The 24952-nt window shown below is 39.2% G+C and overlaps 1 protein-coding gene across 2 annotated transcripts in view; it reads left to right on the top strand.

The window, feature by feature from the left end:
• Positions 1–24952, top strand: part of ZDHHC17 (zinc finger DHHC-type containing 17) — a 100248-nt gene that overhangs the window by 28185 nt on the left and 47111 nt on the right. For both annotated transcript variants that reach the window (XM_027543306.1, XM_027543307.1), the window contains exons 3-5: positions 1266–1388; positions 23136–23213; positions 23835–23979. In XM_027543306.1, coding sequence (XP_027399107.1) covers positions 1266–1388; positions 23136–23213; positions 23835–23979 — 346 coding nt within the window. The remainder of the gene's footprint in view (positions 1–1265; positions 1389–23135; positions 23214–23834; positions 23980–24952) is intronic.

The raw sequence follows: 24952 nt of genomic DNA, 5'->3' as shown, positions 1-24952 counted from the left end.
CTCTGTGCGTGTGTGTGTGTGATTCCTCTGCGCGTGTGTGTCTTCAGTTGCTCAGTCATAGTTTACTTAACTGGGCACATGTAATAAACAGTTTTCCGAAAAAGAACAGAGAACTGAAGGTGCTGCTGTCATCTCTTGTGAATTGTGGAACTCCTGGTCTTTGCTTAGGTTGACTGACTTTGTGCGTGCATGCGTGTGTGTGTGTGTGTGCGTGTGTGTGTGAACATACACAGTACGGAGCCAGTGTAGGTATGCATTAAAGCAGTGAAGACTGCTAAACGTTCGTGAAGTGTACTTGCTTCCTCTGTGAACTGTGATGCGCATGTAGCCTCACCGTTTGCTGCGAATGGTCCATTACTGTGTCGCCTCCCCCAGCCTCACCCTGGGGTGTGCCTTGCCCATTTTGGAGGCCATTCTGATTAATATGGTCGAAGCTCATTTAAAGTTGTTTTTGTGTCGCATATTTCCAAGGATCCAGTATTTTGTTTTGGATAAAGTTAATGGTTTTTGAGCCTCCATGATGGATTCTTGGTGATTTGTTGTATTATTCTTTGCATTTTTGCTTATGCATAAAAATGTCCATGTTCTAGCATTTTGAGAAATATATATGCAGCCACACAGTGACCTACACAGAAAGAGAGGAAAAGGTTAAGCTCTGTGCACACATCTTTCTTCTTTATTAAATTAACTTCTTTTCTTGAGCTCTTCAGTAAACTTTCTCTTATGTCTCATTGACTTAAACTCACAAGACCCTTCCTCACCCACCCTACTTCCCACCTCCACACTTCCTTTTTTACTTGCCTTTAGGAATACCAAAGCTAAATTTCTAAATAAAGTATCTTAAAGTTGTAAGACATCCTTTTCTTTTTTTGATGTTGTTCTAAATCAATGATAAACTCTTTGTTATTGCTTGTTTATGACAATATTTTAACATAATTGTATGTGTTTTTAACAAGCTGCCTTGTGTTTTGTGGACTAGTGGTGATACTAGTGAAAACAAACAACTGATAGATATTTTTATTTATAGTGCCCTGCTCTCTCCTACTGGATGAGTTACTGCGTTAGAGAAGAGAAATTTAAAGTTATAAAATGGGTTAGTAAAAGCTGTTGGAATATTGATATTTCTAAAGTAACACTTTATATTGAGAAAGCCTTTTTAGTTTCCAGGTATCAAAATGGAGCATCAGTTTCTTCTAGAAATGTTATTTTCAGCTTTAAATCTCTTGTCAAATAGTAGTAACAATCATGTTTTCCTTCTTTTTAAGATATGGAATATATGAACGCTGCCGAGAATTGGTGGAAGCAGGTTATGATGTAAGGCAACCAGACAAAGAAAATGTTACACTCCTTCATTGGGCTGCCATCAATAACAGAATAGATTTAGTCAAGTAAGTATTCTTTATTTTTAAGTAATTAGTTGTTACTACAAAATTATTGAGAATAATTATAAAATATATAATTTCTAAAATTCATAGCTTTTAAAATGTAATTTCTGTATACTTTTTTTTTTTTTCCAAGAAAAAATTGTTTTTAATGTATGTTGAATGTTTATGTGATGGATATTTTGCTTAGTGCTTTTCCATGTATATTTTAAATCTTAATTCTTGAAATAACCTATGTGAAAAATAACAATTTTTACTACTGTCCTAATGATTTGGAAACTGATGCATAAAGAGGTTAAATATACTACCAAGTGACATTTGGCTGTTAAAGGTTGGCGTCTGAACTTTTAACTCAGGCAGTCTAACCTGTAGCTCACATTCTAAATATGAATTCTATGGAAAGAGGGAAAGGGAAAACAGGAGTTACAAAGATAGTAAGTAATAACCAAACTTCATATCAGCATAAATGAAGAATACCTTATATACTCAGTATACATTATTTTATTACTTTATTTTTCTGCTTATTCAGTAATAAAAGTTAGATAAGCAGGAGTCAGAATGATAACAAAGTCTTAGTAAATCTGGCTTAATAGTCTCTGGCAATTTGGGCCTAAGATCTTTAGATAGAGACATGAATCTGAAATGAACTACTTGCAGATGTGCCTTTGAAGTACAACATGCAGACTCTAGAGATAAATATGATGTTAATATCAAGTAAAAGAATTTTCCCTTAGAGTACTAAAAAAAGATTAAGCAAGTAATAATTAAAGCATTGAACTCTGTGAATCACTTTCTTCTGGAGAGCATGTTTCCATCTTATTTGTTCTTTTCCCCCTTCTTAAACCTCTAACTTTTCCTCTGCCTGCATGGGGTCTCTTGATGTCTAAATTCTGTTATTGATTGTCAGAAAATGTTTTTATTTCATCTTCATTTGTGAAGGATATTTTCAGATGGCATAGAAATTTAGATTGGCCATTTTTGTTTTATTTTTGTTGTTGACTTATTGAGAGTATCATTCCACTGTTTTCTGGCTTCTGTTACTACTGATAAATCAGTCTAAGTATTATACTTTTAAAGGCTTTGCTTTTTTTTTTCTTTCTTTTTTTCTGACTGCTTGTAAGTTTTTTTCTTTCTGGTTTTCTGCAATTTCATGATGACATTTCTAAGTGTGCATTTCTTTTATTTACTCTGAGATGGCAAGAAAGTCTTGATTCTGTGGATTGATGTCTTCATCAGTTCTGGAAAATCTCAGCCATTATTTCTTCAAATAGGGCTTCCCAGGTGGCACTAGTGGTAAAGAACCCACTTGCAAGTGCAAGAGGCACAAGAGACACGGGTTCAATCCCTGGGTCGGGAAGATCCTCTGGAGGAGGAAATGGCAACCCACTCCGGTATTCTTGCCTGGAGAATTCCATGGACAGAGAAGCCTGGTGGGCTGCAGTCCATATGGTTGCGAGGAGTTGGGACATGACTGATGTGACTTAGCATGTACGCATTTCTTCAGATACTGCTTCTGCCCCGTTCTCTTTTTGGCTCTTTCTGGAACGCCAATTAAATGTATGTCTGGCCTTTTCATCATATACAGTGTCTCTTACCCTGTCTTCTATGTGCACCATCCTTTTTTCTCTGCTTCGTTCTGAAAACTTCTGACTTACCTTCCACTTCTTTTGTACCCTATGTGTTTTCTGCTGTTAGATCTATTCAGTGAGTTCCTAATTTTGATTTTTAGTTCTAGAATTTCAATTTTCTTTTAGCTTTATTATTTGATTCTTTTGTTGCTGAAATTTTCCATCTTGTCTTACACACTTAAATATATAGTTATTATATAATCTGTCTGAGAAGACAGCATTGGGAGCATGTGGGTCTGTATCTGTTGTATTATTCTTTTGTGTTCCTGTTTTATCTTTGAATGTATACTAGATATTATGTTTGAAAACTTAGTTGTTGAATAGTTTGAGGCCTAAGGTGAGAAGATACCATTTGTTTTTATTAAGCCCAACTTTAAGGCTTTAGCTTTTCTGGAGCACTCAGGTGGCTGACGACTATGCTAGAGCAAGGTTTAATTCTGGTTCTTAACTGCTCCTACAGTTAAGCTTTTGGGGTCCCAGCCCTTCTTTTGCTTTGTCTGCTGAGGTTGCCTCTGGGCCAACTCTCCTGCTTCAGCAAATTGTCTCTAGGGCAGTTTTAACCTTCTCCTGAATCTTAATCTCCTGATGAAGGTGAATGCTCTTAATCTTCTTAAGTTTTATTTTTAGGAAATATTTCTTGTATTTTGTTGAGCTTTTTAAAGTTTTCTTTAATTGAGTTGGTTCAAATTACCTAGCCTTCTGTAGGCTCTGTATTTCTTTTTAATTACTGTTATTTTGATCACAATCAGTTCAGTTCAGTCACTCAGTCGTGTCCGACTCTTTGCAACCCCATGAACTGCAGCACGCCAGGCCTCCCTGTCCATCTCCAAGTCCCGGAGTCCACCCAAACCCATGTCCATTGAGTCAGTGATGCCATCCAACCATCTCATCCTCTGTCGCCCCCTTCTCCTCCTGCCCTCAATCTTTCCCAGCATCAGGGTCTTTTCACATGAGTCAGCTCTTTGCATGAGGTGGCCAAAGTATTAGAGTTTTAGCTTCAACATCAGTCCTTCCAATAAACACCCAAGAATGATCTCCTTTAGGATGGACTGGTTGGATCTCCTTGCAGTCCAAGGGACTCTCAAGAGTCTTCTCCAACACCACAATTCAGAAGCATCAATTCTTCAGCTCTCAGCTTTCTTTATAGTCTAACTCTCACATCCATACATGGCTACTGGAAAAACCATAGCCTTGACTAGACGGACCTTTGTTGGCAAAGTAATGTCTCTGCTTTTTAATACGTTGTCTAGGTTGGTCGTAACTTTCTTTCCAAGGAGTAAGCGTGTTTTAATTTCATGGCTGCATCACCATCTACAGGGATTTTGGAGCCCAGAAAAATAAAGTCAGCCACTGTTTCCACTGTTTCCCCATCTTATTTGCCAAGAAGTGATGGGACCGGATGCCATGATCTTAGTTAAGCAATTAAAAAAATTAAATAGTACTTAAAGTCTTACAATGAAAACAGCTGCCCCTCCCTACCTTTTAGTTCTATACCCCCGAGGTAACTATTTTCAATACTTTAGATGTTTCTTTCATTATTGTATTTTATATTTTTATGTTGTTACTTTTATGTAGAAAGTTATCTTCTTTACACAAATGATAGCAAATGCTTTTCAGCTTTCTTCATTTAATTTTTGTTTCTTGAAGATTTTTCATATCAGTACAACTAGAGCTACATCATTCTTTTTAAAAAGCTGCATAATATTCAATTGTATGGACTTTATTTAATGGTTTACCTATTGGTGAACATTTAGATTGATTTTAGTGTTTTTACTATTTCATACAGTGTTGTGATTAATACCCTCTTCACATAGCATTTTCTTATGTTTGTGTATATCTGTAGAATTCTTATGAGAAGGAAACTTGGGAGGATGAATTTTATTAAATATTGCCAAATTTTGTGCTGTTTCTTGGCTTATCAGTTATTTTATTTTGACTTTCTGTTTGGGGATAGCCAGATGTCCTAGAACACCTCACTGCTAATACTTCTTCCTCTATCTGCTGTTACAGTTTTAGTTAAATTACTGTGTAAAGTTTAAACTGTTGTGCATATGTACATTCCCACTGATAAGCCCAGAAGTGTTCAGTGATCCATTTTTGTTCTTGTAGAATTTTTATTTTTGTCTGAAGTAATACTTGCTTTTTTCCCCTCATTTGTTTAACTTTCTGTATATCATAACTGATTGTTCCATACTGTTAAATAGAACTGTAAAAACCATCTGTGTGTACAAACAGTATCAGATAATTTATTGGTTCCTTTTTTGGTGGAGTGGAGAGGATGAAGTCATTTCTGAATTTCTCCATCTTTCTGTTCTAGCAAAGACTGTTTGCTCTTGAGAGCTGCATACAGCCATTGTCTCAAGACGCACCTTTGCATGCATTCTGCTCTTGAGAGCTGCATACAGCCATTGTCCCGAGATGCACCTTTGCATGCATTCTGCTCTTGAGAGCTGCATACAGCCATTGTCCCGAGATTCACCTTTGCATGCATTCTGCTCTGGAGAGCTGCATACAGCCATTGTCTTGAGACATCTTTGCATGCATTCTGCGAAATCCCTTTGCTCCATTGTTGGTCTCAGTTTCCTGCATCTCACATGCTTCTATCTGTTGGTTTACTCTCTGCTCTTAGTAGATAACTAAACTTTCTGATAACTTTCTGAGAGAAGGAGAGTGCTTGGGAGGAAAATGTTTTGAAGTTACTATCTCTTATGCCCTTAAACCTTATTGGTTGGTTGGCTGAGCATAGACTTCTAGATTGAACTTTTTTTCTCAGAATTTTAAAGCATTTCTTGATTATGTTTTTGCTTCAAGTGTTGCAGTTGAGATATGTTTGATCTTCTGTTGATCAAAAAGTCACATTTGTCTTGTGTAAAAATAGGTAAGAAACTCTAAAATGAGAAATGCAGACATAAAGTCTTGATGTTGTCTGGGTTATGGATTGTTCACCACTTATGGACAAGTGAGGTTACAGAATAAAGTCAGTAATTGTAGAGTGGGTTAATAATTATAGTGTCTGTGTATATTATATCTTCAGAGGGGTAAACTTAATTTCTTACAATACATAGTCTAGCAAGTTACTTTCCTAAAATAAACATAATTGTGAGTAAATACCATTTTCAATAGCAAGTAGTATTTATAGCCTCAAGATTTTTACTTTTGAGTGTAGAGATACACCCTACTTTAAAGCTAAAGCATATTACTATTTCATGGATACTAGCAGAAGATACTGGAGAAGGCAGTGGCAACCCACTCCAGTACTCTTGCCTGGAAAATCCCTTGGATGGAGGAGCCTGGAAGGCTGCAGTCCACGGGGTCGCTGAGGGTCGGACACGACTGAGCAACTTCACTTTCACTTTTCACTTTCATGCATTGGAGAAGGAAATGGCAACCCACTCCAGTGTTCTTGCCTTGAGAATCCCAGGGATGGGGGAGCCTGGTGGGCTGCTGTCTATGGGGTCTCACAGAGTCAGACACGACTGAAGTGACTTAGGAGCAGCAGCAGCAGAAGATACATGATTCTGGTAGAGACAAAGGCCTTTGTTATTCAGAGTGCAGCAAATAGCATGACCATCTTATTTACATAGCTCCCTCTTGCTCCCTAGGTTCTATAGGAGCAGCTTGATATGGTCCAGGTGGATGTAGCACACACAGTGGATATTCATTGCCTTTTTTTTTAAAGCAGTATTTAAGATTTATTTTGCTTTATAACAACAAAGTATATTTATTTCTTCTTTACTCAGAAAATAGAAATATGAAACATTGACACTAATTCAAAATTGCATCTCTTTCAGATATTCCAGTTTAATCATTGATCATACATTGACTTTGTAGATCATATATAGATGTAATGTTTTCAGTTTGGAAAGTCTAGGCATGACTACAGGGTCTGTAACAAAACAAATGAAATGCAACTAAATATGACAAAAAAGACAAACATAAGCCAGCTATTAGAAAGCTTGAGTCAGGATATTAGAAAAATATTCTAATAACTTTATTTTTAAGATATAATTGTATTTATTAAAAGTATTTGTTTTTAATTGAAGGATAATTACAGTATTGTGTTGGTTTCTGCCATGTATCAACATGAATCAGCCATAGGTATACATATGTCCCCTCCCTCTTGAACCTCCATCCCACCTCACACCCCGTCCCACCTGTCTAGATTGTCAGAGTACCACGTTGAGTTCCCCAAGTCATACGGCAAATTCCCACTGGCTCTCTATTTCACGTATGGTAGTGTTCATGTTTCTATGCTGCTCTCTTTGTCCCAATCTCTTCCTCCCCTCCTTGTCCCACCCTCTTCCTCCCCTCCTGGGTCCACAAGTCTGTTCTCTCTGTGTGTCCATTGCTGCCCTGCAGATAGGTTCATCAGTACAATATTTCTAGATCCGCTATGTATGCATTAATGTATGATGTTTGTTTTTCTCCTCTGACTGACTTCACTATGTATAATAGACTCTCAGTTCATCCACCTCATTAGCACTGACTCAAATGTGTTCCTTTTATGGCTGAGTAATATTCCATTGTATATGTGTACCACAGCTTCTTTATCCATTCATCTGTCAGTGGACATCTAGGTTGCTTCCATGTCCTAGTTATTGTAAATAGTGCTGCAATGAGCATTGGGGTACATGTGTCTTTTTCAGTTACGGTTTTCTCAGGGTATATGCCCAGTGATGGGATTGTTGGGTCATGTGGTAGTTTTGGAGAAGGAAATGGCAACCCACTGCAGTACTCTTGCCTGGAGAATCCCATGGAAGGAGGAACGTGGTAGGCTACAGTCCATGGGGTCACAAAGAGTCGGACACGACTGAGCGACTTCACTTTCACTTTTCACTTTTCATGGTAGTTTTATTCCTGGTTTTTTTTAAAGAAACATCGTACTGTCCTCCATAGTGGCTATATCAATGTACATTTTCATAGTCAGTGCAAGAAGGTTCCCTTTTCTCCACACTCCCTCCAGCATTTATTGTTTGCAGATTTTTTGATGATGGCCATTCTGATTGATAGGTGATACCTCATTATAGTTTTGATTTTCATTTCTCTAATAATGAGCAGTGTTGTACATCTTTTCATGTGTTTATTAGCCATTTGTATTTCTTCTTTGGAGAAATGTCTGTTTAGGTCTTTTCCCCACTTTTTGATTGGAATGTTTGCTTTTCTGGTATTGAATTGCATGAGCTGCTTGTATATTGTGGAAATTAATCCTTTGTCAGTTGTTTCAGTTGCTATTATTTTCTCCCATTCTGAGGGTTTTTTTTTTTTTTCCCACCTTGTTTACACTTTACTTTGCTGTGCAAAAGCTTTTAAGTTTAATTAAACTATACTTGTTTATTTCTGTTTTTATATCCATTACTCTAGGTGGGTCATAGAGGAACTTGTTTTGATTTACGTCATCACGTGTTCTGCCTCTGTTTTCCTCTAAGAGTTCTATAGTTTCTGGCCTTACATTTAGATCTTTAATCCATTTTGAGTTTATCTTTGTGTGTGCTGTTAGGAACTGCTCTGATTTCATTCTTTTACAGGTAGCTGTCCAGTTTTCCGATCGCCACTCACTGAAGATAGTTTTCTCCATTGTATATTCTTGCCTCCTTTGTCAAAGATAAGGTGCCTGTAGTTGCATAGATTATCTCTGGGCTTTCTGTTTTGTTCCATTGGTCTATATTTCTATTTTTGTGCCAGTACCATACTATTTTGTTGACCGTAGCTTTGTAGTGTAGTCTGCAGTCAGAACAGTTGATTCCTCCAGCTCTGTTCTTCTTTTACAAGATGCTCTGGCTATTTGGGGTCTTTGGTGTTTCCATACGAACTGTGAAATTTTTGGTTCTAGTTCTGTGAAAAATGTCTTAAGTAATTTGATAGGGATCTCATTGAATTTGTAGATTGCTTTTGGTAGTATAATCATTTTCACAATATTGATTCTTTCAACCCAGGAACATGGAATATCTCTCCATCTGTTTATGTTGTCTTTGATTTCTTTAATCAGGTAGGTTTATGCATAGGGTTTTTTGTTGTTGTTGTTGTTGCAGTGGTAGATGGGATTGATTCCTTGATTTCTCTTTCTGATTTTTAGTTGTTAATGTATAGGAATGCTAGTGATTTCTGTGTATTGATTTTGTATCATGTGACTTTACTAGAGCAGATTAGCTCTATTAGTTTTCTGATAGTATCTTTAGGGTTTTCTGTGTATAGTATCATGTCATCTGCAAACAGTGAGAGTTCTACTTCTTTTCCAATGGATTCCTTTTATTTCTTTTCTTTTCTGATGGCCATGGCTAGGACTTCCAAAACTATGTTGAATAATAGTGGCAAGAGTGGGCACCCTTTTTGTTCCTTATCTTAGATGAAATGCTTTCAGTTTTTTACCATTGAAAATGTTTGTTGTGGGTTTATCATTTATGTATGGCCTTTATTATGTTGAGGCAGGTTCCCTCTATGGCCGTTTTTTTAAGAGAAAGTTTTTATCATAAATGGGCACTGAATTTTGTCAAAAGCTTTTTCTGCATCTATTGGGATTATCATATGGTTTTTGTCCTTCAGTTTATTGATATGGTGTATCACATTGATTGGTTTGTGTATATTGAATCCTTGCATCCCTTGGATAAACCAAGCTTGGTCATGGTGTATGATCTTTTTAATGTGTTGATGGATTCTGTTGGCTAGAATTTCACCGAAGATTTTTACATTTGTGTTCATCAGTGATATTGGCCTGTAATTTTCTTTGTTTGTCATATCTTTATCTGTTTTGGTATCAGGGTGATGGTGGCCTTGTAGAATAAATTTGGAAGTGTTCCTGCCTCTGCAGTTTTTTGGAAGAGCTTGAGAAGTATAGGCATTAGGTTTTCTCTAAATGTTTGATAGAATTTGGCTTTGAAACCATCTGGCCCTAGGTTTTTCCAGAGATTTTTTACCATAGTTTTGATTATGATTTCCTTGTAATTAGCTTGTTCATAGTTTCAGTTCCTTCCTGGTTCAGTCTTGGAAGATTGACCTTTTCTAAGAATCTGTGCATTTCTTCTAGGTTGTCCATTTTATTGGCATATAGTTGCTCTTACGATCTTTTGTATTTCTGCATTGTCTGTTGTAACCTCTCCTTTTTCATTGCTAACTTTGTTGATTTGATTCTTCTCCCTTTTTTTCTTGATGAGTATGGCTAATGGTTTGTCAATTTTGTTTATCTTCTCAAAGAACCAGCTTTCAGTGTTTTTGGTTTTTACTATTGTTTCCTTCACTTCTTATTCATTTATTTCTGCTCTGATTTTTGTGGTTTCTTTCCTTCTGCTAACTTTACGGATTTTTGTTCTTCCTTTTCTAGTTGTTTTAGCTGTAAAATGAGGTTGTCTATTTGGTATTTTTGTTTCCTGAGGTGGGATTGTATTGCTGTGAACTTACCTCTTAGACCTGCTTTTGCTGCGTCCCATAGGTTTTGAGTTGTGTTTTCGTTGTCATTTGTTTCTAGGAATTTTTTGATTGCCCTTTTTATTTCTTCAGTAATCTGTTGGGTATTTAGAAACATATTGTTTAACCTCCATGCGTTTGTGTTTTTTAAAGTTTTTTTCCCTGTCATTGATATTTAGTCACATAGCGTTGTGGTCAGAGAAGATGCTTGGTACAATTCAGTTGTCTTAAATTTACTTAGGTTTGACTTGTGACCCAAGATGTGGTTTATCCTAGAGAATGTTCCACGTTCCCTTGAGAAGAAAGTGGTATTCTTCTGCATTTGGATGGAATGTCCTGAAGATATCAGTAAGGTCTCTCTGGTCTAGTGTGTCATTTAAGAGTTGTGTTTCCTTATTAATTTGCTGTTTTGATGATCTGTCCATTGGTATAAGTGGGTGTTACAGTCTCCAACTATCACTGTATTACTGTCAGTTTCCCCTTTTGTGTCTGTTAGTGTTTGCCTTGCATATTGAGGTGCTCCAGTGCTGTGTGCGTAAATATTTACAATTGTTATGTCTTCTTCTTGGATCCATCCCTTGATCATAATGTAGTGTCCTTCATTGTCTCTTGCTATATTCTTTATTTGTCTATTTTGTCAGATATGAGGATTGCTGCTCTGGCTTTCTTTTGATTTCCATTTGCATGGAATATCTTTTTCTATCCTCTTACTTTCAGCCTGTATTATCTCTAGCTCTGAAGTGGGTCTCTTCAAAGCAGCATATATATGGATCTTGTTTTTGTATCCATTCAGCCAGTCTGTGTCTTTTGGTTCAAGCATTTAATCCATTTACATTCAAAGTAATTATTGATATATATGTCCCTTTTGACCTTTTCTTGTTTTTGATTTGTTTTTGTAGGTCTTTTCCTTCTCTTGTGTTTCCTGCCTACAGAAGTTCCTTTAACATTTGCTGTAAAGCTGGTTTGGTGGTGCTAGATCCTCAGCTCTTGCTTTTGTGTAAAGCCTTTGACTTCTCCATCAGTTTTGAATGAGATCCTTGCCTACAGTAATCAGTTGTAGATTTTTCCATTTCAGTACTTGAAATATATCCTGCCATTCCCTTGACCTGCGGGGTTTCTGCAAAGATCAGCTGTTAATCCTATAAATATGATTAACAGCTTTCCTTTGTGTATTACTTTGTGTATTTCCTTTGTGTGTTACTTTTCCCTTGCGGCTTTTAGATTTCTTTCTTTGTACTTAATCTTTGTTAGATTGATTAGTATGTGTCTTGGCATGTTTCTCTTTGGGTTTATCCTGTTTTGGGAGGACTCTGCTTCTTGGATTTGATCGGCTGTTTTCTTTTCCATGTTAGGGAGGATTTTAACTGTAATCTCTTCAATTTTCTCAGATCCTTTCTTTTTCCCTTTTTCTTCTGGGACACCTATAATTTGAATGTTGGTGTGTTTAATATTATCACACAGGTTTCTGAGACTATCCTCAATTCTTTTCATTCTTTTTTCTTTATTCTGCTTTTCAGTAGTTATTTCCAATATTCTGCCTTCCAGCTCATTTATCTGTTCTTCTGCCTGGTGCTCTGCTGTTGATTCCTTTTAGAATGTTTTTAATTGCATTAATTCTTTTGTTTCTTTCTGTTTATTCTTTATTTCCTCTAGGTCTTTGTTAAATGTGTTAATTGATTCTTGGATTTTCTCCATTCTGTTTTCGAAGTTTTGGACCATCTTGACTATCATTACTCTGAATTCTTTTTCAGGTAGTTTGCCTATTTCCTCTTCGTTGTTTGGTATTGTAAGTTTTTAACTTGTTGCTTCACTTGTGCAATATTTCTCTGTCTTTTAATTTTTTTCTAACTTACTGTGTTTGAGGTCTCCTTTTCTCAGGCTTTAGGGTCGTATTCCTTGTTCTTTTTGGTTTCTGCCCACGGCGGGTTAGGTTGGTCCAGTTGTTTGTGTAGGCTACAGGTTGGGAAGACTTGTCTCTGCGTTCTGGTTGGAGGAGGTGAGCTTTTTTCCCTCTGATGAGCAGGGCTGTGTGAGGAGGTATGTTTTAGGGTGTCTGTGGGAGGCCTGTCTGCTGATGATTGAGTTTGTGTTTTTGTCTTGTTTGTTGTTTGGGTGAGGTGTCTTGTGCAGGGTGCTGCCGGACCTTGGATACGGGTAGAGACTTTTGTGGGAGTTCTCACAAATTAACACTCTTGGGGCTAGGAGTTCTCTGGCAGTCTAGGGTCTTGGACTCAGAGGTCCCATTCCAGAGGCTCAGGCCTGATCTCTGGTTGGGGAACCCAGATTCCACAAGTTGTTTGTTATGGCATGAAAGGGGATTAAAACAAAAGACAAAACAAGAAACAAAGGAAAACCCCCAGACAAATGGGAAATACAAAATCAGACAAATAAAAGCAAAGACAAAGGAACATACACATACACACACATAAAATTAAAACAGCCCAAGGAAAAGGAAGTAGAAGAGAGTAACCCGGTGACAAAAGGAAATAAAAAATGGCATCGACCAGTTACAAACAAAACTAAAACACAAGCCAAAAAACAAGACCAAAGCAGAGTGCCAACTGGGGAATAAAGCAGTGAAAACAAAGCAGACTAACAAACATGGTGAAATAGAGGAAGGAGGACAAGAAAAAACCCACAGAACCAGGAAAGGCCAATGAGTAGGTTCAGCTCAGTTCAGTTGCTCAGTTGTGTCTGACTCTTTGCAACCCCATGAACTGCAGTACACCAGGCTTCCTGGTCCATCACCAACTCCCAGAGTTTACCCAAGCTCATGTCCATTGAGTCAGTGATGTCATCCAGCCATCTCATCCTCTGTCATCCCTTTCTCCTCCTGCCCCCAATCCATCCCAGCATCAGAGTCTTTTCAGATGAGTTCATTCTTCCCATCAGGTGGGCAAAGTATTGGAATTTCAGCTTCAGCATTAGTCCTTCCAGTGAATATTCAGGACTGATTTCCTTTAGGATGGATTGGTTGGATCTCCTTGCAGTCCAGGGGACCCTCAAGAGTCTTCTCCAGCATCACAGTTCAAAACCATCAATTCTTCAGCACTCAGCCATCTTTATAGTCCAACTCTCACATCCATACATGACCACTGGAAAAACCATAGCTTTGACTAGATGGACCTTTGTTGGCAAAATAATGTCTCTTCTTTTTAATATGCTGTCTAGGTTGGTCATAACTTTTCTTCCAGGGAGCAGACATCTTTTAATTTCATGGCTGCAATCACCATTTGCAGTGATTTTGGAGCCCAAAAAAATAAAGTCTGACACTGTTTCCACTGTTTGCCCATCTTATTTCCCATGAAGTGATGGGACCATATACCACGATCTTAGTTTTCTCAGTGTTGAGCGTTAAGCCAACTTTTTCACTCTCCTCTTTCACTTTCATCAAGAACCTCTTTAGTTCTTCACTTTCTGCCATATGCGTGGTGTCATCTGCATATCTGAGGTTCTTGATATTTCTCCTGGCAATCTTGATTCCAGCTTGTGCTTCATCCAGCCCAATGTTTCTCATGATGTACTCTGCTGCTGCTGCTGCTAAGTTGCTTCAGTTGTGTCCGACTCTGTGCAACCCCATGGACTGCAGCCTACCAGGCTTCTCTGTCCATGGGATTCTCCAGGCAAGAACAGTGGAGTGGGTTGCCATTTCCTTCTCCATTGCATGAAAGTGGAAAGTGAAAGTGAAGTTGCTCAGTCGTGTCTGACTCTTTGCAACCCCATGGACTGCAGCCTTCCAGGCTCCTCCATCCATGGGATTTTCCAGGCAAGAGTACTGGAGTGGGGTGCCATTGCCTTCTCCCGATGTACTCTGCATATAAATTAAATAAGCAGGGTGCCTATATACAGCCTTGATGTACTCCTTTCCCAATTTGGGACCAGTCTGTTGTTCCGTGTCCATTTCTAACTCTTGCTTCCTGACCTGCATAGAGATTTCTCAGGAGGCAGGTCAAGTGGTCTGATATTCCCATCTCTTGAAGAATTTTCCACACTTTTGTGCTGATCCACATAGTCAGAGGTTTTGGCATAATGATGTTTTTCTGGAACTCTCTGTCCAGCGGATATTGGCAATTTGCTCCCTGGTTCCTCTGCCTTTTCTAAATCCAGCTTGATCTGAAAGTTCACAGTTTACATACTGTTGAAGCCTGACTGGAGAATTTTGAGCATTACTTTGCTAGTGTGTGAGATGAGTGCAATTGTGCGGTAGTTTGAGCATTCTTTGGCATTGCCTTTCTTTGGGATTGGAATGAAAACTGACCTTTTCCAGTCCTGTGGCCACTGCTGAGTTTTCCAAATTTGCTGGCATCTTTGTGCAGCACTTTCACAGCATCATCTTTTAGAATTTGAAATAGCTCAACTGGAATTCCATCATCTCCACTAGCTTTGTTCACAGTGATGTTTCCTAAGGCCCATTTGACTTTGCATTCCAGGATGTCTGGCTCTAGGTGAGTGATCACACCATTGTGGTTATCTGGGTTGTGAAGATCTTTTTTGTATAGTTCTTCAGTGTATTCTTGCCACCTCTACTTCTGCTTCTGTTAGGTCCATACCATATCTGTTCTTTATTGAGCCCATCTTTGTATGAAATGTTCCCTTGGTATCTCTAATTTTCCAGAAGAGATCTCTAGTCTTTCCCGTTCTATTCTTTTCCTCTATTTCTTTGCATTGATCACTGAGGAAGGCTATCTCTCCTTGCTGTTCTTTGGAACTCTGCATTCAAATGGGTATATCTTTCCTTTTCTCCTTTGCCTTTTGCTTCTCTTCCTTTCACAGCTTTTGTAAAACCTCCTTGGGCAACCATTTTGCCTTTTTGCATTTCTTTTTCTTGGGGATGGTCTTGATCACTGCCTCCTGTATAGTGTCACAAACCTCTGTCCATAGTTCATCTGATAGGCAGTCTGTCTATCAGATCTAATCCCTTGAATCTATTTGTCCCTTCCAGTGTATCATCGTAAGGGATTTGATTTAGGTCATACCTGAATGGTCTAGTGGTTTTCCCTACTGTCTTCAATTACGTCTGAATTTGGCAATAAGTTCATGATCCGAGGCATAGTATAGGTAGAAGCATATAAAGGAAATAAAAGTAGGATTAAAATAAAAAAGTTCTCAAAAGCTTAAAGAGATTTAATAATAAATCAACAGTCATAGCAACAGAGAAGAAAAATCCAGAACCAACTTCAGAATGCATCAAAATATAAGAATGATAGTGTTTTCTCTCACATCTCAGCTGTCAGCGTTCTTGCCTTGCTGTAAGTCCCACAGTCCACCTCCACCTCCTTAGGTTGGTTTTCAAAACTAGGCTGGTCGCTGTGCCTGCTATGGGGACAGCTCAGACTCTCATTTGGCCCTACTCCTGCGTGTTTGGCCTCCAGTGTCCGCAGCTGCCAGAGCTAGGTTGTTTTATTTTGTGGGAACTCTCATTATCGTTTTATATGTTCCATAGATGCAGAGTCTGCCTTGTTGATTGTGTGGATTTAATCTGTAGCTTGTACAGCTGGTGGAAATGTTTCTGTTACTCTTCCTTAGCTACACTGCCTCTGGAGTTCAGTTGTGCCTTTAGCTCACTTCTGCGTGTGGTCATCCACAGGCGTTTGCTCCTGAGACTGCCCTTTGGGACTTGGGTCTGCCTCAGAGAGGACCGGTGTGGAGGTGGTGCAGCTGCTTGGATTGCAGCGCCAGGCATGCAGGGGAGCTGGCGGCCATGGGCACAGGAGATATGGCACTGTTAGGGATTTTTCTAGCCTCTGGCAGCTCTGCCCCTGTGAGGATTGAGTGTGGAGCTGGTGCAGCTGCTTGGATTGTGGGAACCCTGGCAGTGCCAAGTAGGCAGGGACACTGGTGTCCTCAGGCACAGGAGCGGTGGCACTTTCTGGTGGTGGTGGTGGTGGTAGTGACTCAGTCATGTCTGACTCTTCGTGACCCCCGTGGACTGCAGCCCGCCAGGCTCCTCTGTCCATGGAATTCTCCAGGCAAGAATACTGGAGTGGGTTGCCATGCCCTTCTCTAGGGGATCATCCCAGCCCAGAGACTGAACCCAGGTCTCCTGCACTGCGGGAAGATTCTTTACCATCTGAGTCACCAGGAAGGCCCTAATAATCTTTTTTTGTAGCTTCTGGCAGCTGTTGTTCAAAGAGTTTCACTGGCTCGTCCTTCTCTGTTGCTTGGCACAGCTGGCGCTCAAAAGACCCCCCTAGCTGGGATCCTTCTCTGTTGCTTGGCACAGCTGGTGCTCAAAAGACCCCACCCCCTGGCTGGGATCCTTTTGTTTGCTCCACAGATCAGGCACTCAGAGGTCTACCCGCTCTGGGGGTCTTTCACTATTGGCCAGCTGCCAGCACAGGCGTGTAGGAAAAGAGAGGCTACAATTTTGGCCCCACACCCTGCGCATGACTTAGCAGTATTGCCTTGCCTCCACGGCTGTGATCTCCATCATGCCCCTTCCAGCTGTCTCAGTGCAGTCCACAGCAGACCTCACCCTAGGATTGCTCTCCAGTCTGAACACTTCAGTCTCAGCTGCCACCCATTCCAGGAGACTTGCATCCGTGTCTGGGGTATGCAGGGCTGTGGCAAGGATTGTCTGTGTGGTCCTTACTCCATTCAGTGTCACAGACCAGCTGCTGCACTCTCCCATCAGCCTCAAATGCCTCCCTTCTGTCTGAAACAGTTGGTCTGATGTGGGGAGTCTGCCCCCTGCTTCAGTTCCCCACCCCTTGGATGGAGGTCCAGTCCTGCGCACTCTCCCTTTTTTCCCTTCCTTCCTCCATCTTACTGAATGTGTGTGAAAGGAGTCTATTCCCTCCAGTGGGCAGGGACTCCTGTCTCCTCTCAGCTGGTATTCTGTGAGACCCTGGCATCTGAAGATGTTTTCCTGGTGCACCTGTGGAGAGAGATGCACTCCCGCGTCCGCCTGCTCCTCCACCATCTTCTCTCTCATCCCCCCTTTTTCCCCCTAGTGTTTTTATTTTTAATTTAGAGACTAACACAGAAAGCATGGCTTTGTCAGCAACAGTGTGACTACCAAGAATTTAGATGCTCCCTTTTGGAAACAACTTCAAATACAAATATCATTTTGTTCAAATGTTTGCAGCACGTAAGGGACTTGTATCTGGAACACACACAGAATTTTCACAACTCGTGAATAAGAGACAACCCCATTTAAAAATGGGCCAATGGTTTTGAAGGTATTTCTCAAAAGAAAATTTATAAAAGGTCAGTAAACTCAGGAAAAGTTACGTAGCATCATTAGTTACCAAAGAAATGTAAAACTAAAACCATGGTGAGTACCACTTCACACCCACTAAGAGGAGTATAATGAAGAAGATGGACAATAAGCCTCAGCAGGAATGTAAAAAAAACTGGAATCTCAAACATGGCTGATGAGAATGTAAAGGGGGCAGTCAGTTAGGAAAAAAAGAACTTTAGAGCAATTATTTTACTTTATATGTATGCAGGAAAACTGAAAAGCTATGTCCACATAAAGTTTTTAAGCAAATGTTCATAACAGTGTTCTCCATAATAGGCAAAAAGTAGAAGCACCGCAAATGTTAATCAGTGAATGGCGGATAAACAGAATGTGTGGTCTGTCCACATGATGGAATATTATTCATCTGTGAGTAAAGCACTGACACATGCTACAATGTGGATAAACCTTGAGAACATGCTCAGTGAAATAAGCCAAACACAAAAGCTCATTAGTGTACGATTCTGTTAATAAAAATCCAGAATAAGCAAATAAAAGAACTGAAAGTGGACTGGTGACTGCCAGGGGCTGGGGATGGGGAGGAGGGTACAGAGAGATGCTCACGGGTTTCTTTCAAGATGATGGGAATTTTCTGGAACTGAATAGAGCTGATGGTTAAGTACTAAACATCAGTGAACGGATTGTAGAAATAAAAGATGAACTGCTCCTCCCATTAGTCACTGGCTTCTTCATTCATCAGGATTGCAAAGAACGTCAGGATCCACACCGAGCAAGTCAGGAGTCAGTGGGCTGTGCTATGGGGTCACGCCTCAGGCCCGCTGTGGGAGCAGGTCCTAGCAGTTAGGGCAGCTGGGGACACAGCAGGTGAATCGACTTAGGTGCCATCTCCATGTGATTCAGTGTGAGAACAATAGGTTCCTCCTCAAACTCTCAGGGCAGCAAACTGGCACCAAATTGTACAATCTCTCTTATTTTAACTCTGGGAGATAGTAAAGGACAGGAAAGCCTGGTGCCCTGAAACCTGTGGCATGGCCAAGACTCAGATACAACTTAGTGACTGAACAAAGAACAACAGTCTCTTAACTTGAGAATCAATCTAAAGCAGTTACAAAAGTGACCTTCTAGAAGTGAGCCAAACTTTGCATGAACTGGCTGAAACAAGCCAGGTGACTCTGGTTTGGATGAAAGGTGATATGCGGTAACAGATTCTGTAGAACCTTCCTCTTCTCTGTCTGTAAAGCTCACCTGAGATGGCTGTGACAGTGATGTGGAAGAACAGGGAGAGACCGCTCCTCACCAGGCTCCTGAGCATATCAGTAATCAGCTGTACGGGAAATACAAGGAAATAAAAGTTGGTATTCTTCTAAATTGTTCGAATAAGTACTTGGGTATGAAGCTGTACAGCGTGTACTGGGAGAGTAGCCTGTTGTCTGGGTACTTCTGCAGGATGTCGGCCTCCGCGCTTGGCGGGGGACTGCCGGTGGCCCACGTGAACGGTCCAGCTGTCTACCCAGTGTCGCCCCCCCCCCCCCCCCCCCCCCCCCCGCCCGCCGCAGCATCTACGCACGAGTGTCCGCACCAGGCTGCAGTCCGTGGCTCCTTGGCTGCACCCACTTGATCAGTGCCCCCAAGCCTGGCTAGGCGTGCCCCAGTGTGGCCGCGGGCCCCACCTGGTTACGGTCTAGGAGTGCCGGGCGGTGCCTGTGGGGGTGACCGCTTGGCAGCCAGGGCATGCGCACCAGCGTTGGGCTGCTGGCTGGTAATGTGCTGGCCCGTGGATCCCACCGCTGCTCTGCTTGCCGCGCGGTCTCCAGTCTGCTCCGCTCCCTCCTCTTGTCATTGCTTTCATAGTATGGAGGAAGCAAGGTTGCTCTTTGTTCCAGAGGGAGACATTACCTCATCCTCAAGGTTGCTTGATGCACGCACAGCTCTGAGAAATGTCTTATGTGAAGAGTGGTTAGGACCTTGCAGTCTTCTCATATACCCAGCAAGACATAGGGGAGCACCAGAGACCTATGGAGAAGTGTCTTATGTTCCGTCAGGATGTGTTAAAGAAACGTACCGCAAGCAAAGTAATTGGGGCACTTTCATGATGATAAGATTAAAGTAAGTATAATTTGGAATGGAGGAGACCTTCACCTAACCTGGATTTCTCATATTTCTAATGTTTTCACGTGGAAGTCTTTGAACTGTTCCTTAAACTTTATCCTGATAGAATGAACTAGAAAGGTATAGTGCAGGTTTTTGGCTTTAGCAGTCTCCTGTTACCTCAAGATTCTTCATTAACAAGAGATGGTAATGCTTGCAGTCTCTGATTTCAGTTTGATTTCAAGTCAAGGTGTTACTAGTGAGTATGGGGCTTTGTTAAAAAAACATGCAGCTTATATTATAAATTCTGTGTGTGTGGCTTACTCTTCTCTGGCAACATGTAAGTTGTTATTCTTTATCCTCCACTTTGTGAAAGTTTACATCATTGTACATTGATATGGTCCTTTTATAGCTGTTGTACTTTGGGGAGATTTTTTAGTTTATCTTCTAATCCTTCTTTTGAATTTCTAATTTTATCTATTGTGTTTTCAATTTGGAGCATTCTTTGTTGATCTCTACCTCTCACCCCACTTTAAAAAAATGTTTTGTTCTTAAGTCATGAGTATTATATATATTTTTTGGAGGATATTAATTATTTGTTGCTCAGTTGCTCAGTCATGTCCAGCTCTTTGCGACCCCGTGGACTGCAGCACAGCATGCTTCCCTATTCTTCACCATCTCCTGGAGCTTGCTCAGATTCATGTCCATCGAGTCAGTGATGCCATCCAATCATTTTGTCCTCTGTGATCCCCTTCTCCTCCTGCCTTCAGTCTTTCCCAGCATCAGTCTCTTTTTTAAGGTTTTCTTCTCTGTATATTATTTATTTGGAGCTTCTGTTATTTTGGTCTCCTTCCATATTTGAAGTTTTCTTCAATTATCTGATCATGTTTGACCATTCATACTTAGGAGAGACATAACAAAAGTGATTAGAAGTTGTGGAACTTATAGAGTTCCACAGGAACCTCCCAAATGTCCCTTCAGCACGGAAACTTTCATTGCTACATTTTCAGTGTCTCCTGTGTTTCTGTGATGTAATTCCTTGAGTCCCTAAACTTCTCTGGTGAAGATGCACTGAATACACCTTTTGGCAAATACTGAATGGTTGAATGTTAAAATCAGCAGGAGCATGAGAAGTTTAAGGACACTAGAATCAGTCTAATTTTAATAAGAGTTTCAGTTATCACTGTAATATTATTGAAAATTTGAAGTCACATTTTAAGAATACATCGCACAAAGAAAACTAGTATAGTCTTGTTGGCTGCTTGATTGCTTCCATGTCACTAAAATGCCTATGTGTGTGTCTGTGTTAGTTGCTCAGTCGTGTCCCACTCTTTGCAGCTCCGTGGACTGTAGCCTGCCAGGCTCCTCTGTCCATGGAATTCTCTAGACAAGAATACTGGAGTGGGTTGCCATTTCCTCCTCCAGGGGATTTTCCTGACCTAGGGATCAGATCTGGGTCTTTTGCATTGCAGACAGATTCTTTACTGTCTGAGCCACCAGGAAAGCCCAGAATGTCTGCTGCTGCTGCTAAGTTGCTTCAGTCGTGTCTGACTCTGTGCGACCCCATGGACTGCAGCCCACCAGGCTCCTCTGTCCATGGGATTCTCCAGGCTAGAGCACTGAAGTGAAGTGCCATTGCCTTCTCTGCAAAATGCTTGTGGTGATGCTAAATAAATACTTTCAGTGAGAATATAAGTTGGAAAACAATAATTTTTCAGCAACTTATATTGACTTTGAACCACTGTTTCTGTTTACAGTCCAGCTTCTTACCTCTTCCTTTTGTTGTAACTCTTACCTTTAATCCGTTAACCTTTCTAGGGTTTAAAACATATTCTGGCTTGCTTCTCATTGGTGTTTCTGAAGACATTTGGGTTTTAGCTCTTTGCTTTTCCTCTTTCAGATATCTGTTGCTGTCTCTTATTCACTGATACTCTCTTCTCATACGTAGGGATCATTAGTACCTGCAAGTACATAATAACCTTCTTATAGTATTGCAAGGAGGCTTAGGTTTAACAGTAAGAATTATAAGATTTCAGAATTTTGGAGCTTTGAACAAAGATCTTCAAGCTACAAAGAATAACATATTATAAAAATATGATGTTTTTCTTCCAGAAGTTTACACAATGAAAAAGATGATAGAAGTTATTAGCATGCAGAAAAAAAGTTCCCCTATCGTTGTGAAAAAAAAGTTGTACTCTAGAACTTTGGAAATGACTCTTTGCCATAGTCCTAGCATGAATTTGAAGTGTGAGTAAAAATACCTCTCAGGGATACAGCTATATTAGCTATAGAGAAGGCAATAAAATTACTTTTAAAAAACCACTCTAGTTGGAATTTTTAAGAAAATATTTCCTGTCAAAGCAGTTCTTTGGCAGTGCTGTACTTCTTTTTGGGCTCAAAAAAAAAAACAAACCATTTTTAATTATTACATTGAAGTCTGCTGAATATCTCAAGAAAGTTTAGTAGTATTCGAATATTTGTGTTCAGACTGTCTGATATTTTGGACTGAAAATATGTTAGTCTGGAAATACTTTTAAGTTACTTCAAGCTATTCTATAGGATAGAGTGGAATTGGGCACATCATTGCATAATGCCTTAAAAGCACCAACTTAAGTATACAAAGAAGAATATTTCTGAATCAAGCTCATAAGTATGAATGTATTAAATGTGTAGAACTATGAGCATTAAGAGTGAATGCATTAGTGGCCTAGAGCAGTAATTGCTTAGAACAGCTTAAAGAACCTCAGTAATATACATACGTCAAATACTTGCCATCAAATGCCTTGAAATCATTTGTATTCAAGATTCATTGCATTAATCAGTTTGAAAGCAAGCATTATATAAACAGCTAGGTCCTGTTCTTTTCAGAGAATATCAAGATGTTATGACATTTAATTTAGTAAGCAATGAGGTTGCTCTTTTTAAAGCAACATAACTTTAAAAGCATCACACACAAAAAAAAGCATCATGAAAAACCTGTGTTACACTTTACAGTTTAGAAAGCTCCTTCACGTACACTGTTTGATTTAACCCACAGCAGTCTTGTCAGGAAGGTAAAACGGAGCTTTTGCTCGTGGTAGGTTAAGTGTCCGGCCTGCTCTACAGCTGTTCTGATTCCCAGAATTCTACCTGATCCTACCAGGATCCAAATCTTGTGGCTGTCGGACTGCTTTCTTTTTTATATGATGGTAGTTTGGCTTTGCTATTCTTTTTTATAATTAAAAACACTGTTTTCCTTTTACTTCTGGAACAAACAAGACAGATATGTTTCATATAAAATTCTTCTAATATATTTTAAAAACTCACAGAAGACTGTTTATTGTCAGAGGCATAAACTAGCATGAGATCTAAAATAAAGAATTATTTATTTATTTTTTGCATAATTTCTTAAAATTGAACATGGAAATTGTCCTAATTATTTAAAATTTTGTCTTATAGATACTATATTTCGAAAGGTGCTATTGTGGATCAACTTGGAGGAGACCTAAATTCAACTCCATTGCACTGGGCCACAAGGTTTAAATTTACTTCTGGATTTTTTTCCTCTTTTAGCAGTCTATAACTAAGCAACTTTTTAAAAGAATGATATGCTGAAATGAATGGGAGAACTTGTTATGCTGATAGTTAGTGTCAATGATGTACTCATTTACTGCTGTCCAGGGCTACTTGTATTGAAAGCAGTTTATTGTCCGAAGTGTCCTTTAGGAATTAACCATGCTGATATTAATCCAGTTAATTTTAAGATGGGGTTAAACTTTGGCATACTTTTGCAGTTTATATATGTTTACAGTCAAAGAAGTGTCTAGTTCATGGGACAATTAAGGTCATATTGGAATAGGATTAATAGAATATAGTAACTATTTAAAGAAGTTTAAATAGTTTTAAGCTAAAAAGTAAACTAAAAAAGTTTAAATATTTAAAGAAGTTATCAGTATAAATTTTCAGAGACTTTTATACCAGTTAAGACTTAAGAACATAAAATCCTAAATGTGTCTTGACATATTTGTTTTAAAATAACATAAAATAAGGTTTTTCTAATCTTTTCTACCATTACCCTATTTTTTTTTAAAGATCTTTCCAGAGTTTCTTGTTTGAAATAGCTTTATATATTTAAGTGTTTATTCTTTTACGTTTTAGACAAGGCCATCTATCTATGGTTGTGCAACTGATGAAATATGGTGCAGACCCTTCGTTAATTGATGGAGAAGGATGTAGCTGTATTCATTTGGCTGCTCAGTTTGGACATACCTCAATTGTTGCTTATCTCATAGCAAAAGGACAGGTAAAAAAAATCACAGTGGGGTAGATTTTAATCAAACTTTCTTCATGGTTTGAATACCTAAGATCATTGGTGTTAAGAAGTGTAACAGTCTAGTGATGTTAAAATAGTACTTTCTGATGAATGAAGAGAGTAAATAAATGAGCTGTTTATTGTAGTTAACATAAAAATACAAAAAACAGTTATGATCCAGGTAATGATTTGTTAAGTTGGGTTTTTTATTTCCAGTAGTGATAGACATGAATTCCAGAAAGTAAGGGAGACAATTTAGGTTGTCTATTTTCCCCGCTTAATTACACCCTTTGAATATATTATCTGAATTCATTTAAACTGTTCTGAACATATTACTGGTTGTTTTCTATATTAAGTCCCTCTCAAGGGGGATACGTTCCTCACTCATTTTCTGTTTCTGATCTATAAAATACTGCTTCTTACACGTCCGAAGAATTCTCATGATTTAAGTGGTTCTTTCTAGTTACTCCTGAATATGTAGTGACTGTAATCATTTTAAATATTATCAATTTATGTGTACCATGATTTTCTAATAGCAAATGTATTTTGTTAAAAGTTATATCACTTAATTTTTCTTTCATGAGATATTTTTTTAGTTGTACTTAAACATTAGTTTTATAGCTAAGGATCTTATCATAAAAGTAAGATAAGTGATTTTAATTCAGTGTTGTTAAAATATATTTGTTATTTTAATGCAAAACAGTAGATTCAGGATTTGAACGTATTTATTTTATGACTCCTCTGAGGTATTTGCTGTTGACGTGCCAGTCAGTGATGGTTGTGTGTTGTACACTGTTGTTAAGAAAAGGAGGCTGAGGCTGGGTAATTGTTGAAAGGGGGAGTTTTATCATCTGTTGCTGTGTTAAAGACTACCCCCTAAATCTGATGGTTTTAGAACAGCACCCACCATTATATTTCACAGTTCTCTGGGTTAACTGGGCTTGGCTGGGTGGTTCTTCTTGTG

This window comes from Bos indicus x Bos taurus, chromosome 5 (genome assembly GCF_003369695.1).
Source record: "Bos indicus x Bos taurus breed Angus x Brahman F1 hybrid chromosome 5, Bos_hybrid_MaternalHap_v2.0, whole genome shotgun sequence".
Taxonomy (NCBI): domain Eukaryota; kingdom Metazoa; phylum Chordata; class Mammalia; order Artiodactyla; family Bovidae; genus Bos; species Bos indicus x Bos taurus.
This window is presented reverse-complemented; position numbering and strand designations above follow the sequence as displayed.